General features: G+C 40.0%; 1 protein-coding gene across 1 annotated transcript in view; it reads left to right on the forward strand.

Annotated features, from left to right (window-relative positions):
* Positions 1–19,612, forward strand: part of LOC122800480 (amiloride-sensitive sodium channel subunit gamma-like) — a 313,290-nt gene extending 293,678 nt beyond the window's left edge. The window contains exons 9-10 of the mRNA XM_044069921.1: positions 15,239–15,314; positions 19,418–19,612. Of these exons, the coding sequence (XP_043925856.1) occupies positions 15,239–15,314; positions 19,418–19,612 (271 nt within the window). The remainder of the gene's footprint in view (positions 1–15,238; positions 15,315–19,417) is intronic.
* Positions 19,613–27,109: the final 7,497 nt, after the last annotated feature.

The following is a 27,109-nucleotide window of genomic DNA, read 5'->3' on the forward strand; positions in this document are numbered from 1 at the left end:
TGCAAATTTGTTATATGGTGGCCCTAGTATATATCACAATTCCCACCATACAGGGATAACAGATGTGAAATAGCAGAGAGGCTGGGGTGCAAATCCATGCCTATACGTGACATCAAGGTCAGGTAATCACAGTTAGAAACCCCAGTATTACTCAGAGCACATTCTCAGCCCATGTCCCATACACATACACATGCCTAGGCAACAGCCAATGTGTGGATAGTTCACTGCATATTGGCCACTGATAGTAACTATGGAGTGATTGCAGTAGGCTACAGGGGGCATGGCACTCTGTCCAATAGTCACATACATGCAGACAGTGCACCTTCCCCATGTTCCCCACTGGACACCTGCAACACCTGTGGTGTCCTCACATGTGACCCTCAAAAGACATACCATGCTTGAAAACATGCCTTGTATGGACAGATGCCACTGACACCAGGGAATGCCGGTAGCATGCTATCAATGTAGGTGCAGTGTAAACCTGTGGTCCATTACCAGTTCCCACCACAGGTGGCCAAGACTGGCACATCTGCTGATAATCTGTGTACACAACATGGGCCAGACACCCCAGGTACAGTTCCATGTCAATGTACATGTATGTGGGAGGTGTGCACATCCTAGACACCGTCCATATCATGGACTAAGGAACACATGCATGACAAGTGATGCACAGCATTGGCCACACGCAATAGACATCCAGGTGACTGGATGGGGATACAATACTCACCTGTGTGGGCAAATGCAGAAACTACAGCCCTGAGCAACAATGCTGACCATTGTCATGTGGCCTGATACCAAGGTATACCCATCACCTAGCCTTGTATAGCCGTCTGTCACAGTCGGCACCAGACCCATGCAGAAATGCAACCATGCATGTCAGTACTGGCTCTCTGTGTTTGTGTGTGTGTGTTATATGATGTGTATGATCACATCCACACTCACTACAACCCCCATTGGCATACTGAAGCATGCTGTCTGATGTCAGACACCTCCCCATATCCTTTGCCCATATCCCCCCTGTATGACCCCTGTGGTGCATGTGATACCTGCACAGTATTGCAGTATTGTGTTGTGGCAATCTCACTAGTGATGGGTAGTATTCCCAGCCCTGCCAAGTGTGTCAATGTGTGTACATCCCTGTGAGAATGTAGCTGTGTTGACGCTGGCAACTGTACATGTGGACAGGCACGTGTATTACACCTACCGTATAGCTACCATATCCCTGTTGCAGATGTAACTCACCATCACATATATGTTCTGAGGAATCCACAACATGTAACCTATGTGGCACATATAATAACAGTTTATACACAATCTAGGAAGTAAAGGCAATTGCTCAGTACTACTTGATATGTGTAATGACAGTGATATTGGTAAAACAACAGCTGTTTCCACAGTGCTCATGGCATAGTGGTTAAGTGCATGTGACTTTAGTGGAGAGGGTCCTGAGTTCAAGACCTGCAAGGGCTGTTCATTTTGTTGCTGGGCAAAACAAGAGCTGCTGGATACAGAGTGGTTAAGGCAGTTTTTGTGGAATGTAAGCCACACTTTTCAGTATCATGACATTGCTAGGTAGGGTCTAGTCCCAGTGTTGGCAAGTTACAATGTAAGTGTATGTGGATGGGTCTACATCAGGTTGCAGGGTATACATGCCTCAGTGGGCCACCTGTCCATGTAGCACAGGCAATACCCAGTATAGTAACCTGTGAAATGTGTTTGACTGTACCCCAAATATGCCACTGCCATGGTATCAGCACAGTGACATACCCTGTTGTGCAATATGACTGCAGACCATCCTCATGCTGACATATTTACACCTACAACACACATGGATAACATTTTAGAGACCACAACCAAGCAGTGTTACTAAAGGCTAGAAGGCATCATTGCTGGATGGCTACACTACCTGCCAAATATGCCTCACACTCTACTCCCTACCACATGTTACACTGCAGGACTGTGGTACACTGGTGTACAGTCACCATGTGCATCAGAACCATATAAGCCTCTCCCTGCATTGATGGTATGGACGACAAGGATGGGGCACAGGTATCATCATATGCACAGGGTATCCTCATGCTGATACATGTACACCTACAACACAATTGCATATCATTTTAGTGACCACAACCAAGCAGTGTTACTAACAGCTAGAAGGCATCATTGCTGGACAGCTATACTACTTGCCAAATATGCCTCATACTCTACTCCCTACAACATGTTATACTGCAGGATTGTGGTACACTGGTGTACAGTCACCATGTGCATCAAAACCATATTAGCCTGTCCCTGCATCGATGGTATGGATGACAGGAAAGGGGCACAGGTATCAACATATGCACAGGGTGTGGTGTTGGTCTGCCATAGACCAAGGGTGGGCCATACATTTGACACCATGTGTGTGTAGGTGAGGGGTGTACTCTGGGGAGCTGGCTGAGGTGTGGTGTGTGTAGGTATGAGGTTGCCCTAGTTGTGTTTGCATAGTGTGTGGGTATGCATACACACAGTTCTGCCTTTTGGCTGCCCTACACAGGTGTTTATGGACAGCTGCAGACCATACCTAACAGTGTGTGCAATTCACTGCCTCAGGCCATGGACACATGGACTGTGCCTGCCAGGTGTTCCGTGGGCACGTCCAGGTACAGGCGTTGAAGTGCTACTCTCACCTGCTGATGACATTTGTCCGCTGGTACCATGTCCCTCCTGGGACTGGCCAGGACCATGTGCACGTAGCCTGCTAGGGTGTGGTGTGGACAGCACACCCCCTGCACTGCCAGGGCTGCTACTGCCACTATGGGAGCCCCTTGGTGTCCTAGCATGCCTACATTGACTGCCAGCTGTTGGTGTTACTGGCCCACGTCCACACGGGCGTCGCCACATCCCCACGACACATTGAAGTACAGACACTCCACCATCATCTCATCATGCCTTCTATCCGCTTGCTTGGTAGAAGCACGGTTAGCACCCAACAGTTCACGGAGGTTGTCGCTTACAGATGCGTGAGCAGCCCTCTGCAGCCTAAGGCCCTGTCTGGTGTAACTCTAAATACGTGCCTGCATTGCCATTAGAGACTGAAACATGCTTCTGCTGGTTGCAGCTATGTCACCTATGCCAGGGGCATGATGTCCAGTGGCCCTACCACGACCACCCTGGGACATCCGCCTATGTGGCTGCCCACTGTGACCAGACACAGTAGGCATGGTTACCACACTTTCCCGTGCACTTCCACTGAACTCCAGCTGTCCCTGTGCTATGGCCACTGGTGATGGGGTGTGTATAGGCACTGTAACTGTGTGCAGGGGTGGGGTGGCTAAAAGGGGGATGTCAAATGTTGGCACAGTCTTGACCCCTGACAACCCCACCTGTGCCTCAACATTATCATCATCATCATCGGCGTCTGTATGGACACCTACATCAGATTGGATGCAGGAGGGACCCTGACCCACCTCACCACCTGTGGGGGAAAACAATAAATGCACTTTAAAACCTGTACAGAATTGCCTAACAGTACACACACACACACACACACACACACACACACACACACACACACACCTTCATAATACCTACCTGTCCATGGCTTTACAGACAGTCCCACGTATATGTTCATGTGTTACCCCATCCTGCATCACGCTTAACATACACACATTGATACCACTCATTAACATCACAGTCCTCTAAATGCCCACACAAGTGGCTACAACACAAGGCCTGTTGCTACATTACCTGCCTGACCTGTGTGTAGTGGATTTACATGGACTCAATGCTGTCAATTGGTATGTACCCTCTGTATGGCCGGAATGATGTGCATGGCCGCTATATGTGTTGGCTATTATGTTGTATCCATAATAGCTCCCACTGGTGTGTCATGCATATGTAATGCTCAGTACATGCCAGATATGCTGCTCCATTGGCCCATCATGTGTCAGCTGTAATATTTGGATACACTCCCTGGTATTGAGTATTACTTCCCCAATGCATCTGTAAAGCTGCATATGTGGGTTGTAGGTGACCTCTGCTGACTGCAATATTAAGTGTGTACCTGGAGTCTTCCTTCCCTCTGGATGCCTGTTCCATGCTACAGACAATATTATACTATTTGCTGTCCTGTGATTACATGACAGGTATTCCTGGTGTGTAATGTGGCAGTCCATGTCCATGCATTGCACGGTCCCAAAGGGGGGGTACAGCCATATGAACACCCCACAATCACACATCTGCATACATGGCCACACACACACAAACACAAATGCACACACGCATCATACATGCATCTACCTCCCACCACTTCACCAGAGTACCCTGGAGGCAAACCAACTAACCACCAGGATGCACACACACACACACACACACACACACACACACACACACACACACACACACACACACACACACACACACACACACATATATATAGGTGAGGTTGCACAATGGTTGTACACACAGTCCTCCTATTACCCATCTGCCAACATGCAGAACATATGGTACAGCATGCAGTTCAGCTATAGGCAGTCCATGCTAGCAATGGTATACATGTGTATGATGCATGTGCTCTGACTAGGTGATGCCTCTTCCCCTGGATACCACTGCACCTATGTACACAGTATTGATGTGCACCTGTTCTTCACCCTGCCATGTACTGTGCACCACAACTCACAGGTGCACAACCCATTGTAGAATGTGTAGTATCGTGTCAGTTATGTCAGCTGTACCTCTCACAGCCCTATGTGTCTCAGCAACACATACCTGGGATGATATGTGTACTGCCATTGCCTGATGCCTGATTTACAGCTGTCAACATCAACAGACCATGTATGACCACTGCAGAAATGCTTACACTGACAACCATCAGAGCATACCGTGGCTATGGGGGGTGTACACACCTTTATTGATTTTACACACACATCCTTGATCTGCCATGGGATTACAGCACTGTATATCTTAGCAGTACACAAGCCCGGTATGTAACATATGTCCTGTACTTTCGCATGCAGTGTCTACAGATTGTGGTAGGTGTGCGGCTGCTGACCGCAATGCATACACACCATGTGGGCGTATGTGTGTGCACCCTTATCATGATGGTTTATCTCACCTCTTGTGTGTACTACAGCAGTAACTGCTCATGACAGGGGTATACCAGCATGGGCCTTCTTTAATTACCAGTGTATATTCAGCCTACCCTGCACATGTCCCCCTATTCTGCATGATTGCAAGGTCTATTCATGTGCACATCCCATGGTGTTCACACAATGCCATCACTATTGCAATGTGGGTAGGGTTATGGCTGCCACAGGTCCTGAACCTGACTATATGCAGATAGAGCCATTCCTACCATCCTTAGGATCCCTGCTGCAGTGCACTGGTGTGTCATGCTGAGACCCCCCCCTCAGCATTTATGCAGACAGGTAAGCTCTACACATTTATTTCACCTTGCAGTGTCCCATACACTGAACACCACATGTTACAGCCTAGACCCAGCTGATAATGTGGACTACTGTAATGCCTTATGCCATAGTGTATCTCTGCAGCAGTTGGCATTGTCCTACAGGTATACACACTGATGTTGCACTGTATATAGGCGTTGTTCAGAACATCTCACTACTGTAGGCCATGTCTACCAACAGTATGTTACTCCCTGTGGACACATTCCGTAATGACAGGATGTTAATTGTCATGCAGGTGTGTGACATACCCTTTCAATACCGCATCATGGTTGCCCCTGTGAGACCGTGCATTTCACAGCAACAATACATGCACATGTACAGCATGCATTCCGAGTAGGTGTGTTAGATGTGTGCATGGAATATACCATCACCATTACATGTCCGGTGTGTTGGCATGCATCTACATAAGACATACACACCAGCTATAGGCTGCTGCCTTGTTACCCCAGAGGGATCTACATAAGAGGGTAAGAGATGCAATGTCAGTGGCCACACCTGTGGCACTGCTACAGGCTGGGTGCAGTACTACCATACATCAATGGTAAATTCCCACAATACAACCACATCTGGACATCTGTTTATCACTACAATGCAGCAATACAATATATCTATGACATGTTGGATATGCATGATCTACCTGTACCACTGCAGATATTTACACAACAGTGGTCTACAGCTGTGCCCTGTGTCCTTACCTGCACACTCCTCGGCTGGTGTGTGGGTGACACCCACCTGCACAAAGGGGTCCAGTGGTTGTTGGTGTTCTGGATGGGCAGGTGCCACGAGGCTGGCCAGGAGCTCCTCCACACATGTCAGGGAGGGTGGATGGCATGGCCCCCCTCTGTGGTGAAGTGATCCACAGACTGCAGCAGCACGCTGACAGGCATTGTGAAGCAGGTCACTGCAATGATGCCAGACCTGCTCATAACTGCAGTTATGCAGGCCAACATCATTGACCCTGTGGACTAGATCGTTCCACAAGGCAGTCCGCTCCTGCTGGTCATGGGCTGTCCTGCCAAAAAGAACTTGGTAGTGCTGTACCAGGTGGTTGATGATGACCTCATTTTCATCCGCTGAATACATGGGTAACCTGCTGTGTGATATCTTACCTGAAAGACACGAAGCTGGAAACAGGCCTGAGCAACTCATATGACAAGGTTACCACAGTTCATAATATGCATCTCTGTTACCCTCCAACCATATCAACTTCAACAGACTGTACACACAGCTCATTAGGTATGGCTACAGCTTAACTATCGTTTGGACAGATTGTGTATTGTACCACACCTTCTGCTATGTGATTGTAGCCATGTCCCTTGTGTGGACACTAACATTGCTGGTCTGTTACAGACTATTCACTTGCATGCCATTGTCAGAGCCACTATGGTTACATATATGCCAGCGGTATGACTGCTCTGAGATTGCTGCACATCTGACAGTCTGTGTTATTGGGGGGATCTATGCATGCTATTGGACATGTACCGGGATTGTGTAGACTATTACTACCAACAAATGTTCTATAACAGTGACACAATAACATGCATATGTTCTATTGGCCAGCTGACCCACATCTCCACACCCATCTGACCAGGATACCTGACCACATCACATGTGTGTGCCAACCTAGGGCCTGCTCATGTACTGTTACAGCAATACCATCAGGTGGAACCACCCAGGGGATGTTGGCCTATCCCCTCAGGGCACACACCAACATGTTTCTGTCCCCTGAGCTCAGGTCTAGGGTCTGTTCCATACCAGGCTCCACAGACACATGAGGGATGTGCTACATCAGTCTGAGGCACCCAGTACACATTCACACGGCCAACATGCTCCTCCTGCTCAGCCTCAAGACCAGGCACCTTCAAGACGTGGACTGCTGATGTAAGTGACAGTTGGTGGGAGCCTTGTTCCCATTGTGCCCATATTGGGGACCATGGGGCATCCACATCAGAGACCACACACACCATCCACAGTGTTTACCCACCACATTTGTCACATACCACCCCTATAGACTGTCCTCTATATCTACCAATCCTGACCACCTCCACATGTGTATCTGCCATACTTCCCCATATTCTCATTGCATACTTCATAGACGGGGGGCAATGTGGTGCTAAGAAGGGACTAACATGTGACATACCCGCCCATGGTGCACACACTGCCAGCTGTAGAGATCTGTGTGTATTGCTATGTGTGCTGCTGCCTTGCACATAGCACACATCACTGTGTTAGTGATATAGCGGACATGTCTTTACATACATATATGTTTGTGTGTGTGTGTTTGTGCATATGTAGACATGTGCATATAGGTATATATCTATATATGTGTAGATATATATGAATTCATATATATGTGCACATATATATGTCTACACATGGGTATATGTATATTTCTGGACATACATGTTGATATACATTAATCCTGATATATTATATATGTAACATATGTACACATATGCATACCTATATGTGGGGTACATTCAGACATCAGCTGCACAATCTTACAACACCTTCCTGCACAGCTGCACTTTCCTGCCTTGCTACAACACAGACAAGTGCCACATATGGACACGGCCTGACATTAGTGGGGTATATGTAGGACCTGTTTGCAAGTAACCCTATTACACACCTATGGCATTCTGGCATGGTACATTACAGATTCACCTGAGTATCCTGCCAGTGGTGGTCTGTGGCTCCCACATGGCCATCATAATGGCATTACTTCCACCATCAGCTATTGGCCACATCATATACATAATTCCCATTACACAACACACACTATGATGGCTTACATCTTGTCTGACAGTGCTGACCTGCACAGTTAACAGCTATGGCTCACTACCCACAGGGACAAACACTATTGTCCATAGCAGTTGTTCAGTTGAACATCATCACAACACCTGATGGCACATATAACTCATTCCACATCATCTATCACATTATGATGGACCAGGTACTACATTCTAATACTTCACATACCTGTTGTGTGAATGATGTATTTCTGAATGGCAGCTGCCTAAATGTCTGCATTTTCAGCTGTTAGTTTGCTGAGCTGTATGTTTTTTTTTCAACTCTCTCTCTCTCTCACAGACACACACTTGCTAACTGTATGCAGCTTGCTGTATAGTACTTCCAATTACCACTGTCATGGCAACCACCTACTATAAATCCCTACATCATGTGGACATGGTCCCTTTACCTTTCCTGTGTCATGGACATCCTTCCTGTGTGTGGGCATCCATGTTACAGACATCAGGTAGCAATACCTCTTCCAAGGGAACTGGCACACTCAGGCCAGCTACATATTTGTAGGAGGTTCCAGAACTACAGACAGAGAGTGAGTACAGTTGTGTTATGCTTTGTATAGTACTGGTGTTACAGTGTGTGTGTGTGTGTGTGTGTGTGTGTGTGTGTGTGTGTGTGTGTGTGTGTGTGTGTGTGTGTGTGTGTGTGTGTGTGTGTGTGTATATACATACCACTTTACCTTGGGATGCAATCTGTCTGCATAGCGCTTAATTGTGGGCCTATCCTCTTGGTGGCCAGAGGTGTGCCTATCATGTTTTGTCTGTCCACCTTACAGGTCCTGTGTCAGATATTTCACTGGCAGTGTGTGTGTTGAGTGCTATCAGTACATGGCTACATCCATTTATGTTTCTAATCTCAATTCCCTGGCTAAGGGTATGTTGCAGACTAGCCTGTAACATCAACGACTTGCTTAGTGTATGGCGACAGTTTTCTACATATGGGCCTGTATTCCAGCCTCTGTCCTCCACCTACATACCAAGCTTTGCACATATGACATGCTGTCAGGAGTTGTTCTGTAGTGGGCTGTGTGTATATCAAACTGCCATTGCTGCCATCAGTCCACTGCTGTTGTATCCCCCACACATACCGTGGGGCTGGGGCCATATATGTGTGGGCTTCACTTACACAATACATGTGTGCCCTTATGCACTCCAGAGGCCAGTGTATGTAACAGTGGTAAATGGCCCTGTATTATTGACTTTGGGGGGGATGCACTATAAATGCCCTAGGCTGTTACAAAATGTGGGAATATCAGGGGTGAGGTGCCTTAAGGTATCTGGATATACAGTACCGTATACTTCACCTATATTTCCATAACTCACATAAATTGGGTTAATGCAGGCCTACTGCCTCCTGCCATACAGACTGTTCTGTTTGTCAGTGTGCTTGTGATGGTGTCAGTTATGCCTTGTTATGTAACAGTTACATTCCATTTGGTCAGCTGAAGTCTTTACCACCTTGTGATTTTGTACAGAATGTAGATAGAGGCTGCTGAACTATATACCTTCATTACATGCCGTTGATTGGCCTGGACAGCAACAGTTGTGAACCTTTCCAGACTACTATATTAGTATAACTGTTTCACAGCTGCATTAATGTCTGAACAGCTATATGACATGGCATATAGAACTGTAACAGTACATAAATAAAGTTTTTCCATTTCTGCAAACCTCTGCATGGTGTTTTTTCTATGACCTCTCTGTGAGTATATGTTGCAGACTATGATTGTAATTTGTATGGGTGGCCCATACAGTCTCCAGTTGTTCAGGTGTGAACTGTAGGCATAGTTTCTGTTCCATATTGTGTACACCTTCTACATATGTATCTTACTGTACATATCTCTGTGTGTATATGTGTAGTCACATGTATCTCTCTCTCTCTCTCTATATATATATATATATATATATATATATATATATATATATATATATATATATATATATATATATATATATATCTGTAGCTGCATAAATGTGCCTGTGTATATGTATCCTGGGGATGTTGATAGCTTCCACATTTTACATTTCCTATGGGAGCCAGACTGCACTACATGATATGTTACCAATACCAGCCTGACATCATACAGGTGGGTTGTAGTACTGTTAACATCATGTGCCCATGTCATGTCAGGTCCTGCTTATGGGATCTGTAACACTTGGTAGTGTATTGCAGGGTGGACATGATTGGCTGTGGGGGAAGTATGTCTATTCGTGCATGACGTATATGGTTTGGAGCGTCTCAACCCCATTAATGGTGCATCTGGACATATTTGTTTTTGTTAATCTACCATTGCTATCTACAGATGTGTGGCAATATATACCTATATAGATATATATATTTGCTTACATATATATAACTATGTCCGTATATACCTACATATATATATATATATATATATATATATATATATATATATATAGAGAGATATATATATATATATATATATATATATAGATATATATATATATATATATATATATATATATATAGATATGTATATATATATGTGTGTACATATATGTAACTTGCTGTCTATATGTAGACATATATGTTGATGTAGGCATTTGCATGTATATATGTTTATATATATATATATATATATATATATATATATATATATATATATATATATATATATTTCTAAATATATATATATATATATATATATATATATACAGCTATAGATATATATATATATATATATATATATATATATATATAGATATATATAGATATAGATATAGATATATACATACATAGATATGTTGTATCTGTTTAGATATTAATATATGTACGCATACACATACATCTAGATGTTGGTATACATTTTCTGTACTGTTGCATGACTGGGCTGGATGTTATGTTTCTGAAAACATCAGATTTATGTATATCTGGTATGGCTTAGTGGTAAATCACTTTGTCTAAGGTTTGCGGGTCCTGGGTTTAAGCCTCGCAGAGGCTGTTTATTTTGTTGCTGGGCAGAACATAAGCCATTGGATACAGAGTGATTAAGGCACTTTAAAGGAGTTGTAAGTGGGTTTGCGCATGTTTTTGCAGCGGTAATTACTGCTAACTTTTGGATACAGTTTCTTATATTCAGTTAGCTTCTACATTGCTTAACCTGTTTAGGCAGTGCTTATCCCCACGCAAACACACTTAAACATGCTTACTAGTGCTTACATATGCTTACTGCTGCTTATTTGTGCTTAGACCTGCTTACTAGTTCCTTATTCATTATGTCACTGACACTTCACATGTGCATTTCCTGCAGTACTCCAGTTCATAAATATATGTTATTTTGTGGGTTTTGCAACAAAAAGGTTGGTTATATCATGCTTTGCCATGTAAAATCGACTGTGTTGCAGTGGCACTCAAACCAGGAATGCCTGCTCATTAGGCAAATGCTCTGCCCATTACACTACTGCTGTGCTGCTGCATTTGCATATATCTTCCTTGTTATCCTCTTCAGCCTTTTAAGCTGCTTTAACCATAGCTAAGCAACGGGCACACCCATGTACCTACGGTTAGCTGTACTCGGATTTAAAAAAAATAAAAAATAAAAGTGTTCCTTCATTTAATGTATATGTACTGTTGCTGTTCTACACATGGGGGACTGTTGATGGGGATATACGGACACCTATGAGCGGTCTCTCTCATTTCGTACCACTTTCTGCTGTTTTACATTGGAGGGGCAGGTTTATTCTGAGAGCTCTGCTCTCAGACACGTTCCCTGCACTTGTTCATGCTCCGTGTAAGCCTAGGAGCTCGGGCAGCTACCCTTATTAATATGCATGGTACACTGCCGTCCTGCTCCTAAATGGGTGCTTCTGTAAAGGACTAAGCTAGTCCTGCATGGAAGTTTAGTAAATCCGGGGGTTTGTCTAGACAATAAGATGTATGAAACTCAAATTTCTAGTATAATTGACTGGCTGTAATCCTTCATGATTTACCAGAAAATCAAATATTGTGTGAGGGACATAGCAAAATCAGAGGCAGATAAGGGGTATGGTGGGTTGAAATGTCTAGCATTGTATATCTTTTTATCACAATGAGATTTCTAATTCAGTCAACAAAGTGTCAGTAACGTGTGTTTGTGTGTGTGTGTGTGTGTGTGTGTGTGTGTGTGTGTGTGTGTGTGTGTGTGTGTGTGTGTGTGTGTGTGTGTAGACATTAAATACTTAACATAACTTATATTTTTAATGTGAAATATCTACTACAGTTAGTACGCATGCTAGAGCAAGTGAGAAAAATTAGGTAGGGGAACAGTTTTCATTAAAAATATTTAAAAGGTGTATATTAATAAAAAATGCAAACCAATTTAAGAGATAGCCCATTCTCTAAGGGCAGTAATTTCCACTGGTATAGTCATTATCAGGGAAATAATGTCCTTCTTGGAGGTGGTAAGACCTTTTTTTCACACTGATATATCTGAGAATAAATAAAACAGCACAATTTGGCTTTCTTTATAGATGGGTATCTGTTTGCCCATTAGTGTGTGTGTGTGTGTGTGTGTGTGTGTGTGTGTGTGTGTGTGGGGGGGGGGGGTTGAATTAGGAAAGTATCTCTGTTATGTCTGAATGGGTATTGATGGAGTGACACAGTAGCTGTGGTAGGTAAAAGGGGGTTAAAGAAGCTGCAGGTGATGAAAGAGAATAGGCACTTTGGCAGAGAGAATTAAATAGGATTTAGGAGCAGTACTGAAGTGATAACAAACAGAAAGAAGAAATTTGGCCAAAAATTGGATGCATTCATATACAATGTGATTTATAAAGATGTTAATAGCTCTAACATACGTGATGAGTGGAATGGATGCATGAACTTAACTGATCAATGTGGTTAAGGCTGAGGACAGACTGATAACAACAACACTTCTCTGATTCCTTAGAATCAGTTAGGAAAGACTGTGATGATGCTGGATAATAGGTTCTCTAGGGGAAGACGACAAGAAGTGAATAGATAAACTTAATACAAAGCCAGGGCAGATGTTTTACTAAAGGTATGAGGTATATGAAATCGACAACAGTTTAATAAGTGCCCAGGAGGATAACTGTAAGAGAGATTAGCAGACTGTAGGGATGATCAGAAAGCTCTGGTAAAAAGTTAGCTCAGGATGAAGGTGAACAAACAAATGTACAGTGCTGTGTGTTGTATCAAAGGAATTAAGGAGAAACAAATAATGTATTAAGTAAGAGTGGAAAAGACAAATGTGAAGATGAATTATGACACTAAACAGACAGTAATACTGAATGGCAAAAGAAAATATGGAAAAAGCAGTGCAATTAATGAATTCAGGCCGAGAATTCAGCAAGTGAATTCATGTAGCACTTTTTATAGGATTAGTTTAAGGGGGAAAGGAAAAAAAAAACACTATGGCGATAAGGTCAGTAGGCACAATGTAAAGCAATTCAGATATTATAACATATTTTACTACCTCCAAACTATAATATATGTGCCTGTCACTGCAAAGGTTATGATGCATATAGACTACCACTATCATGACAAAAATAGCTAAAACCGCGAGAGGCATCATTCATCACAGCAGATATGATTAACCTGAAGCCGCAGCACTGAGCAGTTTGGACAGTCATGAATGCTGAAACATAAGCCCTACATAAGGAATGCAATCCTCAACTCATGTCCATACAGGAAAAATAGAATAACTCCCTTCATTATAGTCCTAGTTGAATGATGGCAACTGATTCATGAATGCAATGGCTCCCTGTAAATTTAAGTGGAGTCAAATCAATAACCATGTCATAGAGGGATAAAGGCCTAAGCATGGCCCTATCAACCCAGGTCCACTTAGTGGATTGGACATCTGAAGGCCAAACCATGGCCCTATCAACTTAGGTTAATTTAATGGCTTGGACATCTGAGGGCCTAACCATGGCCCTATCATCCCAGGTTCATTAAGTGGCTTGAGCATCTGAGGCAGTGGAAAAGGATGATTGCAATTTCTATCCTGGAGAGTGAGGACATGGTCACATATGTACAACTCCATTTGAGCCTGATGTGGGCTGAGGATGTGCAAAGTGTGGTACACTGTAAGGGTGCAGTGTTTTGGCCAAAGTACATGTGTAAGTCTAGCAAAAACACCAGTGAGTCCATTGCATACCATCCCCTGGTCATGGAATATCATTATTCATGGGCTGGTGAGCAGGTTAAATGAAAACCACTCCCCAGCAACAAAACGATGCTGCCCAGTTTCTTATATGATGATGCCCCAGGTTCTTATATGATGCTGCCCAGGTTCTTATATGATGCTGCCCCAGGTTCTTATATGATGCTGCCCAGGTTCTTATCTGATGCTGCCCCAGGTTCTTATATGATGCTGCCCAGGGTTCTTATATGATTCTGCCACAGGTTCTTATATGATGCTGCCCAGGTTCTTTTATGACGCTTCCCAGGTTCTTATATGATGCTGTCCAGGTTCTTATATGATGCTGCCCCAGGTTTTTCAATCTTCTTTCTTTCCCTGGGACTTGGCCAAAATTATCATGGAGGACTCATTAGACCATATGGACAAGGAAATAACATCAGAGCAACCAATGGTCAGTAGTTCGTTACAGGGAAGAAAAAAAGATGTAAAATTGGTGAAGGCAAACTCCATTTCTCTAAGGTAAAATATGACTAGTGGTATACCATTTCTTTGTGCAAAAGAAGATGGGATTGCTGATAAAAAAACTTAATAGTGCAGACCGTTCGAGCATTAGAAATGATGTCTATTGCCAAGAAAAAAATACTTTGTGCAAAAAATATGAGTTTTGTATTTCTAAGCAGTGACTGTACTGATTCATGTGTTGATGGCACAATAATATTTGAAAATTATTCCATGTTAGTTTTCAGTTTTTCTGTATGAAAAATTATGCCTTAGTCTAAAAAGTAATATTTTCATGAAAATTCCTAGGTTTTAATTTTTAATAGTAGCTTCCAGAATTATTAATAGGTGTGAAGTGCATGCAATAAATGTTATCTGTTTTCCTTTTCAGGGACAACTTAATAAAGGTGGTAGTTTACTACCAGCAGCTGAACTACGAATTAATTGAAGAGATACCATCTGTCCGGGTAGGTCTGAGGATGTAACTGCAGAGAAGTTACTTATAACAGAGAATATAAAAAAGTAAACCAATGCTTTGGTTTTGGATTAAAGTTTCAAATACCTTGTGTTGAGCTGAGATGGTTAAATGTTCAAACTAGTCTGCATCAAAGCATTATTCAATCAAAGGATTATTTGGTGGCCAATAAAGCTGATTTTTATTTAGGATGCTGGCAGAATAGAATTCAAATCTCAAAACCATTAGCATAGTTGCATGATGAAAACCTATATTAGTAAGTAAACCAAGAAACTCAAACCAGTTAGTTGGAATAAAGGTTATGAACCATAGTAAAAGATTCAGGCAGTTCTAAGGGAATGGATGAAAATGAATGAGTGGTTCTTTTTTATGAGCTGGAAGGAATCTATCCATGTCTAAACTGAATCACATAATATCTCAGAGTATATGGTATAATAATCTGGATAATATATTATACTACCAATACCTCAGCATATAGGGTATAATAATCTGGATAAGTTATTATACTCCCAATACCTCAGAGTATAGGGTATAATAATCTGGATAAGATATTATGCTCCCAATACCCAGAATATAGGGTATGATAATCTAGATAAGATATTATACTCCCAATACCTCAGCATATAGGGTATAATAATCAGATAAGATATTATACTCCCAATACCTCAGAATATAGGGTATAGTAATCTGGATAAGATATTATACTCCCAATACCTCAAAATATAGGGTATAATAATCTGGATAAGATATTATACTCCCAATACCTCAGCGTATATGGTATAATAATCTGGATAAGTTATTATACTCCCAATACCTCAGAGTATAGGGTATCATAATCTGGATAAGATATTATGCTCTCAATACCTCAGAATATAGCGTATACTGATCTGGATAAGATATTATACTCCCAATACACAGAATATAGGGTATAATAATCTAGATAAGATATTATACTCCCAGTACCTCAGACTATAGGGTATAATAATCAGATAAGATAGTATAATCCCAATACCTCAGAATATAGGGTATAATATATTATAATATAGATATTATACTCTCAATACCTCAGAGTATAGGGCAGAATAATCTGGATAAGATATTATACTCCCAACTGCTACTGACTCTGATGAGACAATTCAGCTGGGGAGTATCTGTTCATGTGGCCCTGAAATCACTGACTGCTAGAGAAAGGAATCTACATCACCTTTTTTACTACCTGATGGGGAGAGGTAATGGACACTTATAACATGGCCAAGTTGCACTGACAGATAAGTGAATAGATCCCCACTATTAGACCTGCACGAATGAAAATAAAGGTACTAATCTACAACTTATATCAACAGGTGAAGTGTTTTTGGCCTTCTCAATTTGCTCTAAAACATAATAGACTGGATAAGCTCCAGATACTTCTCAACTCATACTCTTTGAAAAATGAGGTGTGCTCACATATTATAGAGTTTCATAGAAGAACAAATCTATAAAACATGAAATGAATCTGGAGCAGGATTGTGACTGACTACCATGCCATGTTTTGTATGGTTTACGTTCACATAGTATACTGCCATATAAGGAACTGTGCTCCCATCTCTTGTTAGGGAAGAATACCAAACTATTAAAAGACCAGCAATCCAGAGGATGATCTAGGCAGTGATAATGGCATAGTATACCCCTGCACTAAGAATGAGTTCCCAAAGTGAAGAATTTAAAGTAAAAAGAATTCTGAATGATGATTAGTATGAAGGTTTTGACATAGTTGGTTTATTATACTTCATAAGTACTTTCTGAGAAAGAAGGCTTACCTTACTTGGTGAGTGTTGTAAGTGATAAGCTACTCATAAGTTTTGCTACTATGTATAAGGAAATATGCTACTCATAATGTTTGCTACTATGTATAAGGAGATAGGCTACTCATAATGTTTGCTACTATGTATAAGGAAATAGGCTACTCATAATGTTTGCTACTATGCATACCTGCAACTTCTATAAAGGTAGCTATTAGCAGGGTAGCAATTAAATGAATCATATTGATGACAAAAGAGTGATTTTTTTTAGTATTATTCCATCAAAGCCAAAGTTTTTGAAATGAAACAAAGGAAGACAGATGTAGGGGAACAGAACTATAACCACCAAATAGCTTGACACTCTTGTGTAACTGTAGCGTATGTCTCTACTTTGATGATTCATTTACTGGTATTGTGTGTGTGTTTGCTATCCACATAGAATAAGTATATCACGGACACTGTGTTGGTTTAAGACTAAAGTTCTAATGGAGTTACAGTACTGTAATACAGATGGATATGGGGTATTCTGAGAAAGGATAAATAAGACTTTACAGATTCATAGGTTTGAATATCAAACTTGTGACCTACTGATCTGAATATATAATTGACTTAATCTCATACATGTATTTCCTATCACCCATAAAATAACCCAGTCATTTCTGAAAAAGTAGACAAAAGTGTGTATTTTTGAATTTGGAGTTGTTGTTTCTTCTATCACCATAGTAGAGAGCACATCACAGATTGATACCTTTTTTACCATTGTTTATTTTCATTTTCAGTAGCAGGCTACCTGACCTGGTGTTAGATACATGGACTGTGTGTTTCAGATTCAGTGTTTCAAAGAGAACTAGTTACAAGATTACACTGAGAACAAGACAATGACCACACTCCTCAAAAGTCTCTTAGACACAAAGAAAGCTCTCAACTTATTCATGTGATGTATTATGTTGCAGCCCTACTGTTTTATTTGTCAAAAAATGATACCTTCTGCATTTGTATAAGATGCTTCATCAAATATGTACAAAGAGCAACACTGAACTCCATAAAAGGCTAAATGAGTGACATGTAAGGTGGTATTATTTCTTTGGTGTGCCCTGATATTTTCTTTTGTACTGCATAAACTGTCCAAAATACATGACAAACCAATGATGACCAAAGATAAGACTGATGTAATGTGTATACATCTGCCTAATCTCTTTAGCTAGTAGCTTCTATGGGTATAAAACATCACTTTTGTAATCAAACTGCATGATATTCTTCCCAAAAGTGTCAAGTAATACACCCCTTTTGGTTGAACACGAGGGAACTATCATAACAGCCCACATGTGTAGTGTTTAACAGCTCCAACTGAATAGAGTAATACAGTTCAGTATGCTGCACACAAGACATCTGCCCTACGTTCACCTGCAAATTTTCTCAGCTGCTTGCGATTGCACCTGGTCACATTTACAACTGAATATAATACACCAAAATGTAAAGGGCCAAATACTGAGCCTTATTATAAAGACTGAAACTTTACCACTTATCTGCAACAATGAGAGATACTACACCATATAATCTGGGGAATAATAGATTCACCCTTTATTTATCATATTTGTATTGATATTCTTTAGATAGCACAGAATGACACTGCTGGCTGGAGATCTAATTTTATTAACTCAGTGGATGGAGCCATATTAGAGGATGAGTACTTCAATATCAAAACTGTTATCTTGTTAATAAATGAAGTCAGTACTGGCTAACATCTGTTTTAAAACAGCACAGGCCACTGTCAGCCTTAGCTCTAGCATTTCCACTCAAAGTGTTAGTTTGCATGGTGCAACTTCCCTTTGATACTAATATATTAATATCAGATTTTGTCAATATTCTATATCTGATGTGATAATTGCATATTTTTGATCTGCTCTTTATCTGATGTGTTAATCTCAAAATGCAGCTCTTTCCATATCTGATATGTTAATTATAAAATATAACTCAGTTCTGCTCTGTGTTTGGTGTGCTAGTCTCAGATTATAAGTGTGTTCTGTGTGTGAGGCATTAATCTCAGAGTACATTTCTGAGGTTACAAATCTTTTCTGCATCTGATGTGTTAATACCAAAGTATATCTCTTCTGTATAGGATATGCCAATTTCAGAATGTAGCTCTGTCATGTTATTTGTTATGCTAATCTCAGATTACCTCTTCTTAGTAAACTGAATCTGTATACAACACAGTGCTGATTCATATACACACTGCCATAACTGTCTTTTTCTGTAGCAGTAGCTGTAGTCCCAGATTATGACTACTTTGTTTTCTACCTTTCCCTTTTTTCAGGCTGTAGATCTCATATCCAGCATTGGTGGATTAGTTGGGCTCTGGATTGGTGTTTCAGTCTGCACTGTGGCCGAGTTTATCGAGCTATGTATCAATATTCTGCTCTTTTCCATTCGTCGGTTGCTACATCGAGAGAAACATATTCCTCTTAACCCTTATACTCTACCCAACACTGTTTTCCGCTCCCAGCTGTAAGAATTTACAGGAATAAAATGTTATTAGCCTTATTTGGCATATTGTTACTGCAACAGGAGGAAGACAGCAATTACAAACACTATTCCATGGAGTTATGGGATTTTCTTTGGAGCACAACTGCAAATATGTGAGATGAGCGGCATAAAAGAGAAGAGAAATAAAAATTAACAAATTGTCCAGTTGCAGACAAAGTAAACATTTGCTGCAAATGTGAACTCATTTTATTCATTACCAGTGTAATCCAGATGGGGTACAGAATGTATTTTGTGACGTCTAGGTTCAGTTGAGTATTGCTAGTTAGGTATTGCAATGAAGGAATGACATGTTGTAAGGTTTAGAATTTCCTTAGATAGATAATATAGAAATGCCCATATGAGATTTGAACTTGCAAATAGTTCTGTGATTTGTGGCTTATTTTATGTTGCATCTAGTCCAAGCAAAAACCTTATGAAATATTTAAAATAGCACAGTCTAAGCAATGTGTGCTTTGAAGCAGAAAGCATTCTATTTTTTTCCTTAAAACTAGTAGTGGATTAAACATTTTAGAGAACCATCAGGCTCAGTTAAGCACTCATCTCTAAATTCATTCTGATATTCTACTGATACTGTTCAGAAAATATTTTTTTTCTCTTTTATCTTGCATACATTGAATTAATGCTAATTATTGCAAATCACTGAAGTATTTAACACTATATGGTATTCGCATTTCTGATGTTATTTTAAACTGTAAGATATAACTAAAGAGTATTAGTGCCATACAAACAAATCATATTAATATTATTAACTTTATTCTTAGTATTGGTACACTGCCAATACAATTACTAAAGATCAATAGCATTTTAAATCCATTTTATATACTGCTAGTATAATGACTGCATTTAATGTACTACTAAGCTTAGTCATGTTTTTTCATGCTAAATTGCAACTTTGTTACTATTACCATTATTCTGTTACTGACACTAGAATTAATATGTTACTTGTGTAATGTTATTATCATTGAGAAATATAAGCATTGCTGACATATACAAAGTGAAGATTCAACAGAGTGAATGACAGCCATATATATATATATATATATATATATACATATATATATATATATATATATATATATATATAGGCTCTAGATGATTGTTACTGTTGAAGTGACATCCCAAGCCCATGTGCAAACATCGGAAAAAGGGTTTGCAGATGGCTGGATGGATGGACTGATATATATAGATATAGATATAGATATAGATATAGATATAGATATAGATATAGATATAGATAGGTATAGATAGATATAGATATAGATATAGATATAAGTATATACATATAGCTGCAAGGCATATGTACAAAAACTACAACGAGTGAATTAGATTTCAGCAGTGGTAATTTAATTGGTGATTTTGGCAAAAGTAAGACTAAGTACTACAAATATATTATGTATGCATGTGTGTGTGTGTGTGTGTGTGTGTGTGTGTGTGTGTGTGTGTGTGTGTGTGTGTGTGTGTGTGTTAACTAACTAAGCAGCATTTAAACACACTGCAGCAAACTTCAACAGGGTAGGCACATTGATCTCAGAATAGGTTTTAAATGTACAATGCCATTTGACCCTCTGTAGCAGTCTGTTTGTAACTCTAAAATCTATTTGGTTTCTATGCACTCAGTTCTTGTTCTGATGTCACCACCTCTAATGTTGGATCTAGCTAACTAACACTGAGAAGACAAAAACATGAGTGGAATCATTTGGTAAAACATGCTTAGCTAGAACATTCCTGGTATCTTTTTTCAGAATATCATTGCTATATTCACATATCCTGTCTTTAAATGCTCTATTAGTCTTCCATACATAGTAGTAGCCACATACTTTACAAGTAACAAGGTAAATAAGATCTGTACTCTTACAGTCTGCATAAAAGCTAAAATAATAAATACCACCAGCTGAAACATTCTCATAACTACTAATAATATTAATATATTTACATATGTTACCAGAGCTACAGGGAAAAGTCCCTTTCCTATCTGAAGTTACATGTCCCTTACTGGTAAGAGGCTTGTAACATAATAGCTTTTTCAGAGATCGGTTGCTCTTGAAGCAAAAACTGCGTGTAACACCAAGAAGTCCCATAAACTTCTCATCAGTTTTGAGAATGTGCCAGTTAATTTTAACCACATAACAGACTAAAGTGACATCAGTTGAGTAAGTCAAGCAAAGACTGACTTTATTATCTACCCCCAGTGTAGAACGCACAACGTCACTCCTAGTAGGAAAATAGGGTCTGGCAGAATCTCCCCTTGGCTAAGTTCCTCACTCTCTGCCAAAGCTATCTCTTTTTTGGTGTAACCTCTTAAAATAAATTCTTCCTTCTGCATTGCAAAGGATTCTAACACAACACATCTCTGTGTAGAACATTTACTTTTTAACATGCTTTGTACTCTATATGCATGACTGTATGTTAAATGACTCTGTACAAGGAAAGTTTTTCCACAATGATCTAAATTGTTAATGCTTTGCTTTGAATTAATATGTGTAACTTATTCTTAATTGTTACTGTTTTTAAACTTTAATCTGTATTCTTTGTCATGGAGCTTTTTTCCCTGAGCCTCCACTGAAAATGGGCTCTCTGAGCCCAGTGCACTTACCCGGTAATCAAACTGGAAATAAATAAATAAATAAATAAATAAATAAATAAATTGTCACCCTTATTCAGTCTGGCAAGCCTGTAGAACTGACCCTTCAACACATTCTTATGAACATAGTTACGGTGCATGCTTTGTCTGTGTTGAACATTTACTTTTTAACATGGCTTCCTGTACAATGACATGGTCAGATCTTAAGTCATCCTACTAACACTAACACCCAAAAAGTCAATACTGGTCAGTGAATGTTGCATTGTAAACCTTAAAAAATCTGGGTAAGTATTCTATAAAGTCATGAAGAAGGGTCAAAAGCGCTGCCCAAATAAAGAAGATGTCATCCACAAAATGAGCATAGAAAGAAACAAATCTGTAGTAGAAGTTATTGTCATTCAGCACATACACAGAGTTCCAATAAGCCATAACTAAGTTGGCATATCTGTTGGCACACATAGTGCCCATGGCTACCTCTACCGTCTGTAAATAAAACTGACCATTAAAAACAAAAAACATGGTGCTGTAAAATCACATCAAGTAGGACACAGAGCAAGTAAATAGGTAAATATATTTAGAGTATAAGCAGTTATGAGAATGTTTCAACTGATCACATTCATTATTTTAACTTTTATGCAGACTCCAAGGGTACAGATCTTGTTTACCTGTTCTTTGTAAAGTATGTTGCTACTACTATGTAGGGCAGACTAATAGGGCATTAAAAGACAGGATACATGAACATAACGATATTCTGAAAAAGATACCAGGAATGCTCTAGCTAAGCATGTTTTACCAAATAATTGCACTCACTTTTTTGTCTTCTCAGTGTTAGAGTTAGTTACACCCAACTTTAGAGGTGAAGACATCAGAACAAGAACTGAGCGCATAGAAACCAAATGGATTTTAGAGTTACAATCATTTTGCTATAGAGGTTTAAATGGCACTTCTTCTTTTGGCTTTTTCCCAGTTAGGGGTCACCACAGTGGAGCACCTGTCTGCTCATGATTGGCAGTGGAGTTTTTATGGTGTCGAGTTGCTCCCAACCTTCCACAGAAGGCACACACATGCAAGCACTCACACTTAGGGCCAATTTAGAGTGTTCAATCCACCTACAGCATGTCTTTGGGATGTGGGAGGAAACCGGAGCACCTGGAGAAAACCCATGCAACCACAGGGAGGACATGCAGACTCCGCACAGAAGGCAACCCAGCTGAGGATCGATCTGGAGAACCTCCTGCTTTGAGGCAGCGATGCTAACCACTGCACCACTGTGGCCGTCCAGAGGTTTAAATGGCACTGTACTTTTAAAACCTGTTCTGAGATCAAAGTGTCTACCTCTTTGAAGTCTGCTATATTTAAAAATGCTGCTTAGCTTGTTAAACAGTAGATCTGATGAAGCACCTGTAATGGGAGTGAAAGCTCTTGTCTTTTAGTTTTTATTTTGTTTGTTGTTTTAATAAAGTGACTGTGTTATATTCTGCTCTTTTGAGTGGACAGCATATTCAATAAAAGTCACTATTTAAATAACAGTTAAAATGCATATTATTAAAACCATCTAACGATAAATAAACACACACACCACACACACACACACACACACACACACACACACACACACACACACACACACACACACACACACACACACCTTACCCAGTTATGTGAAATATTAATTCACTTTAACTCTCTTGCCATAAATTCTTACTTGACACTCAAATTGCAGTGAAGGCTGGGTGGGGCTTACAGATTTATCTGACAGTATAAGTGTTGCCTGTACAAAAAAACTCAATGCAATTTTTCACCTATGAAAAAAAGGAGCATGCGCACATGTGTGTGTGTGTGTGTGTGTGTGTGTGTGTGTGTGTGTGTGTGTGTGTGTGTGTGTTTGTGTCTGTGTGTGTGTTTTTATGTATGCATGAGATCATTAATACATAAAGGCTTTCATATGAAATAATAGGTTTGCTTATGGTGTGACACCTATGCCAACCATTTTGTAGAGGATACTATATAATGCTGCCTGATGATATTTTGATAACTGGTATAAAAAGTGAAAAACGCAATTCATGAATGGTGCTTAACAGACTAAAGGAATCGTGATTGTGTTGTTTCAAAGGGAAGTTTTGTTTTGTTGTCATTTAATTGGTAATAATGTGTTGTGCACATCTTAGTACAAGATGCAGACTTTGTTTAATGCAGCTAAGCCTCAGAATGTGTTGATTTTGAGGATGCTCCCAGGACACTGTTTGATGATGTTGTATTTGCTGAATGCACTTGTACAAAATGGGTATGCACATCAACAGACAAAGATTAAGAGATAGCTATTACACAGGGCAAGGTGCTGACACATGCTAGTGCTTCGTTGTCTGTAAGGTTGATTGGTAGACTTTGTTGTATGTTTCTGGGTGCTATGGAGAGTACATCACATCTGCTCATGGCAAACAGTGATAACTGAATAAAGTTGTACTCAGACTGAGAAATGCATCCTTACTCTGACAGGGGAAGTAAATGAAGACTGATTAGTTTGGTTGGAAGCACTTTCACTATGGTAACAAAAAACCTACAGAGTTCTTTTTTTTTACTCCACAATGCCTGCCAGCCATCAGCCTTTCACAACCTATGTGGCCCATTTGCTCCTTACTGCTCAAGAGATATCGGTAGCACATTTGCAACCAACGGTTAAGAGGCCATCATTCTGGTATCCATCGTGGCTGTTTTCTGTAATGCCCAACTCACCAAAGCTTCTGCTTCTTACAGCACCTTGCATGATCTCCATTTGTTATTGATCTGCCAGAGGTGTACTATATACATGAAACCCCCAGTCACTGGGCATCATACACTTATTACTTCCATGCGCCATGGGTGTAAAATTTAGTGATTACCACAGATTTCATCCAAACAGTGAATCACAGCCACATCCCTTCCCCTGTGATAGTTGAGGCAACCATGGCTACTCATTTGCATACACACTGGGCCCTGGCCCAGACTCTTGAATGCTGTTGCTGGACATAGGTCATCTGGTTCACAGTCATAGAATACTCTGCACAACAGTGGCGCAGAAGAGTGTCAATTTTAACTCATGAAACTGAGTGTCTGTAATAATGTAGCCAAGGCTTTGACATTGGTCAATTTTTCTTACATATTTATATGATACTAGATTCAGGAGAATTTGCTAAGTGGGAATATTAATGGACTGTCATGAATGCCATGATGGAGACTAGAGCTATGAACAAAAGGTCCGTTTTAGATGTGTTCAGCAAATAGATTTACAAGTAGCAAATGCATGGCATTTTCATAAAAAGAGACTCCCAAAGAGTGTCATAAGCTGTGCTACAGAAAGGATGAAACGGATATATGCATGCCAACAAACATTACTCATAGATTCATAGATTGATGCTTGGGAGGTAATTTGTCTGATGATATGTTCCAAAGTATTATACTTGAGAGTGAAGTACAGACTGTGAAAATAAATTCTTACGTTTATAGCTCTGTTTGGTGGCATAGCATTTAGAAGAAACAGAAGATTCAAATAAATAATGTAGTGACTATTAAATGGTCAGAAATTACCTTATTGGTAATACATGTCAACACTATTGTATATGGGTAAGTAGTTTCAGTGCTAATTAGCTAGCTATAATGATTTGCAATGTGATTTCATTTTGAGCCTCACAGATGCCATAGTATCAGAACTGGCATAATATCTGGCAGAAAGGAAAATACGTCTGCAGAAGTGAAGAAATTCATTTAATATCAAGAGCATATGTTTTCAGAAGTTGAGATGTATACTTGTCAGTGGAAAAATGGCTCTGATCCACCTCTTGGAATTGTTGCATTTCAGAGAGACTTGGCAGAATGTTTTTTTATTTCTTATTGCAAGTAAAGTGGGTAAACAATCTTAAAAATGCAAAGTAGTGAATTCTTATGTGTTGATAAGTAGAAGCCATAGTTGCTTAACATTTTTCCTTTTTTTTTTGAAGAGAAGAAAAGCAGAACAGCAGTACCTACAGATAAAGTAGTAATTATTGCCATCTCAAAAGGAGTCCCCAACATATAACAAGAGCACAAAGGTCTATATCCTGCATGATTATGCAAGTTTAATTGATTACAAGAATATATATATATATATATATATATATATATATATATATATATATATATATATATATATATATATATATATATATATATATATATATATATATATATATGGGTCTACTGTATAAGTTCGAAAATATACTTCTTTGAACTCACACAGTAGACCCCGGGTTACGCTAAAGTGCACTTAATCAAAAGTGCACTTTTGCGAAACCCGCTTCAGCAAATGGGCTACTACTGATTTTAGTGCAGTAGTTACGGACCTTAGGGTTAGGGCACGGGTCATGGTAAGGGGATAGCTAGTAGGGCTTTTGTATAAGTGCACTTTTGCATAACTGAGCGATCTACTGCTCTTTTTTGAATACGTGGTATTCGATGAAAAGCAGTAGACCCATATATATATATATATATATATATATATATATATATATATATATATATAGATTACATACACTAAATCAAAGGTTCACTACTTTGAAATAGTGTATGGAATGCACACTGCAGCAAAAGTGCACTTAACCGAAAGTACACTTAAGTGAAGTTCAGTACAATGAACGGGCGTTGTACTGAATGTTTGTGCAGTACTCATGGACCTCAGCATTAGGGCATGGGTCATGGTAAGGGGATAGCCCATAGGGCTATCCCCTTACCATGACCAGTGCCCTAACCCTAAGGTCCGTGACGACTGCAGCGCAGTGAAGGACATAGCAATGTCCTCCACTATGGTGCAATAGTCACAAACCTTAGGGTTAGGGCATGGGTTAGGGTAAGGGGATAGCTTTACTAACT

The sequence above is a fragment of the Protopterus annectens genome, chromosome 4.part0 (assembly GCF_019279795.1).
Source record: "Protopterus annectens isolate FY-2018-M chromosome 4.part0, PAN1.0, whole genome shotgun sequence".
Taxonomy (NCBI): Eukaryota; Metazoa; Chordata; order Ceratodontiformes; family Protopteridae; genus Protopterus; species Protopterus annectens.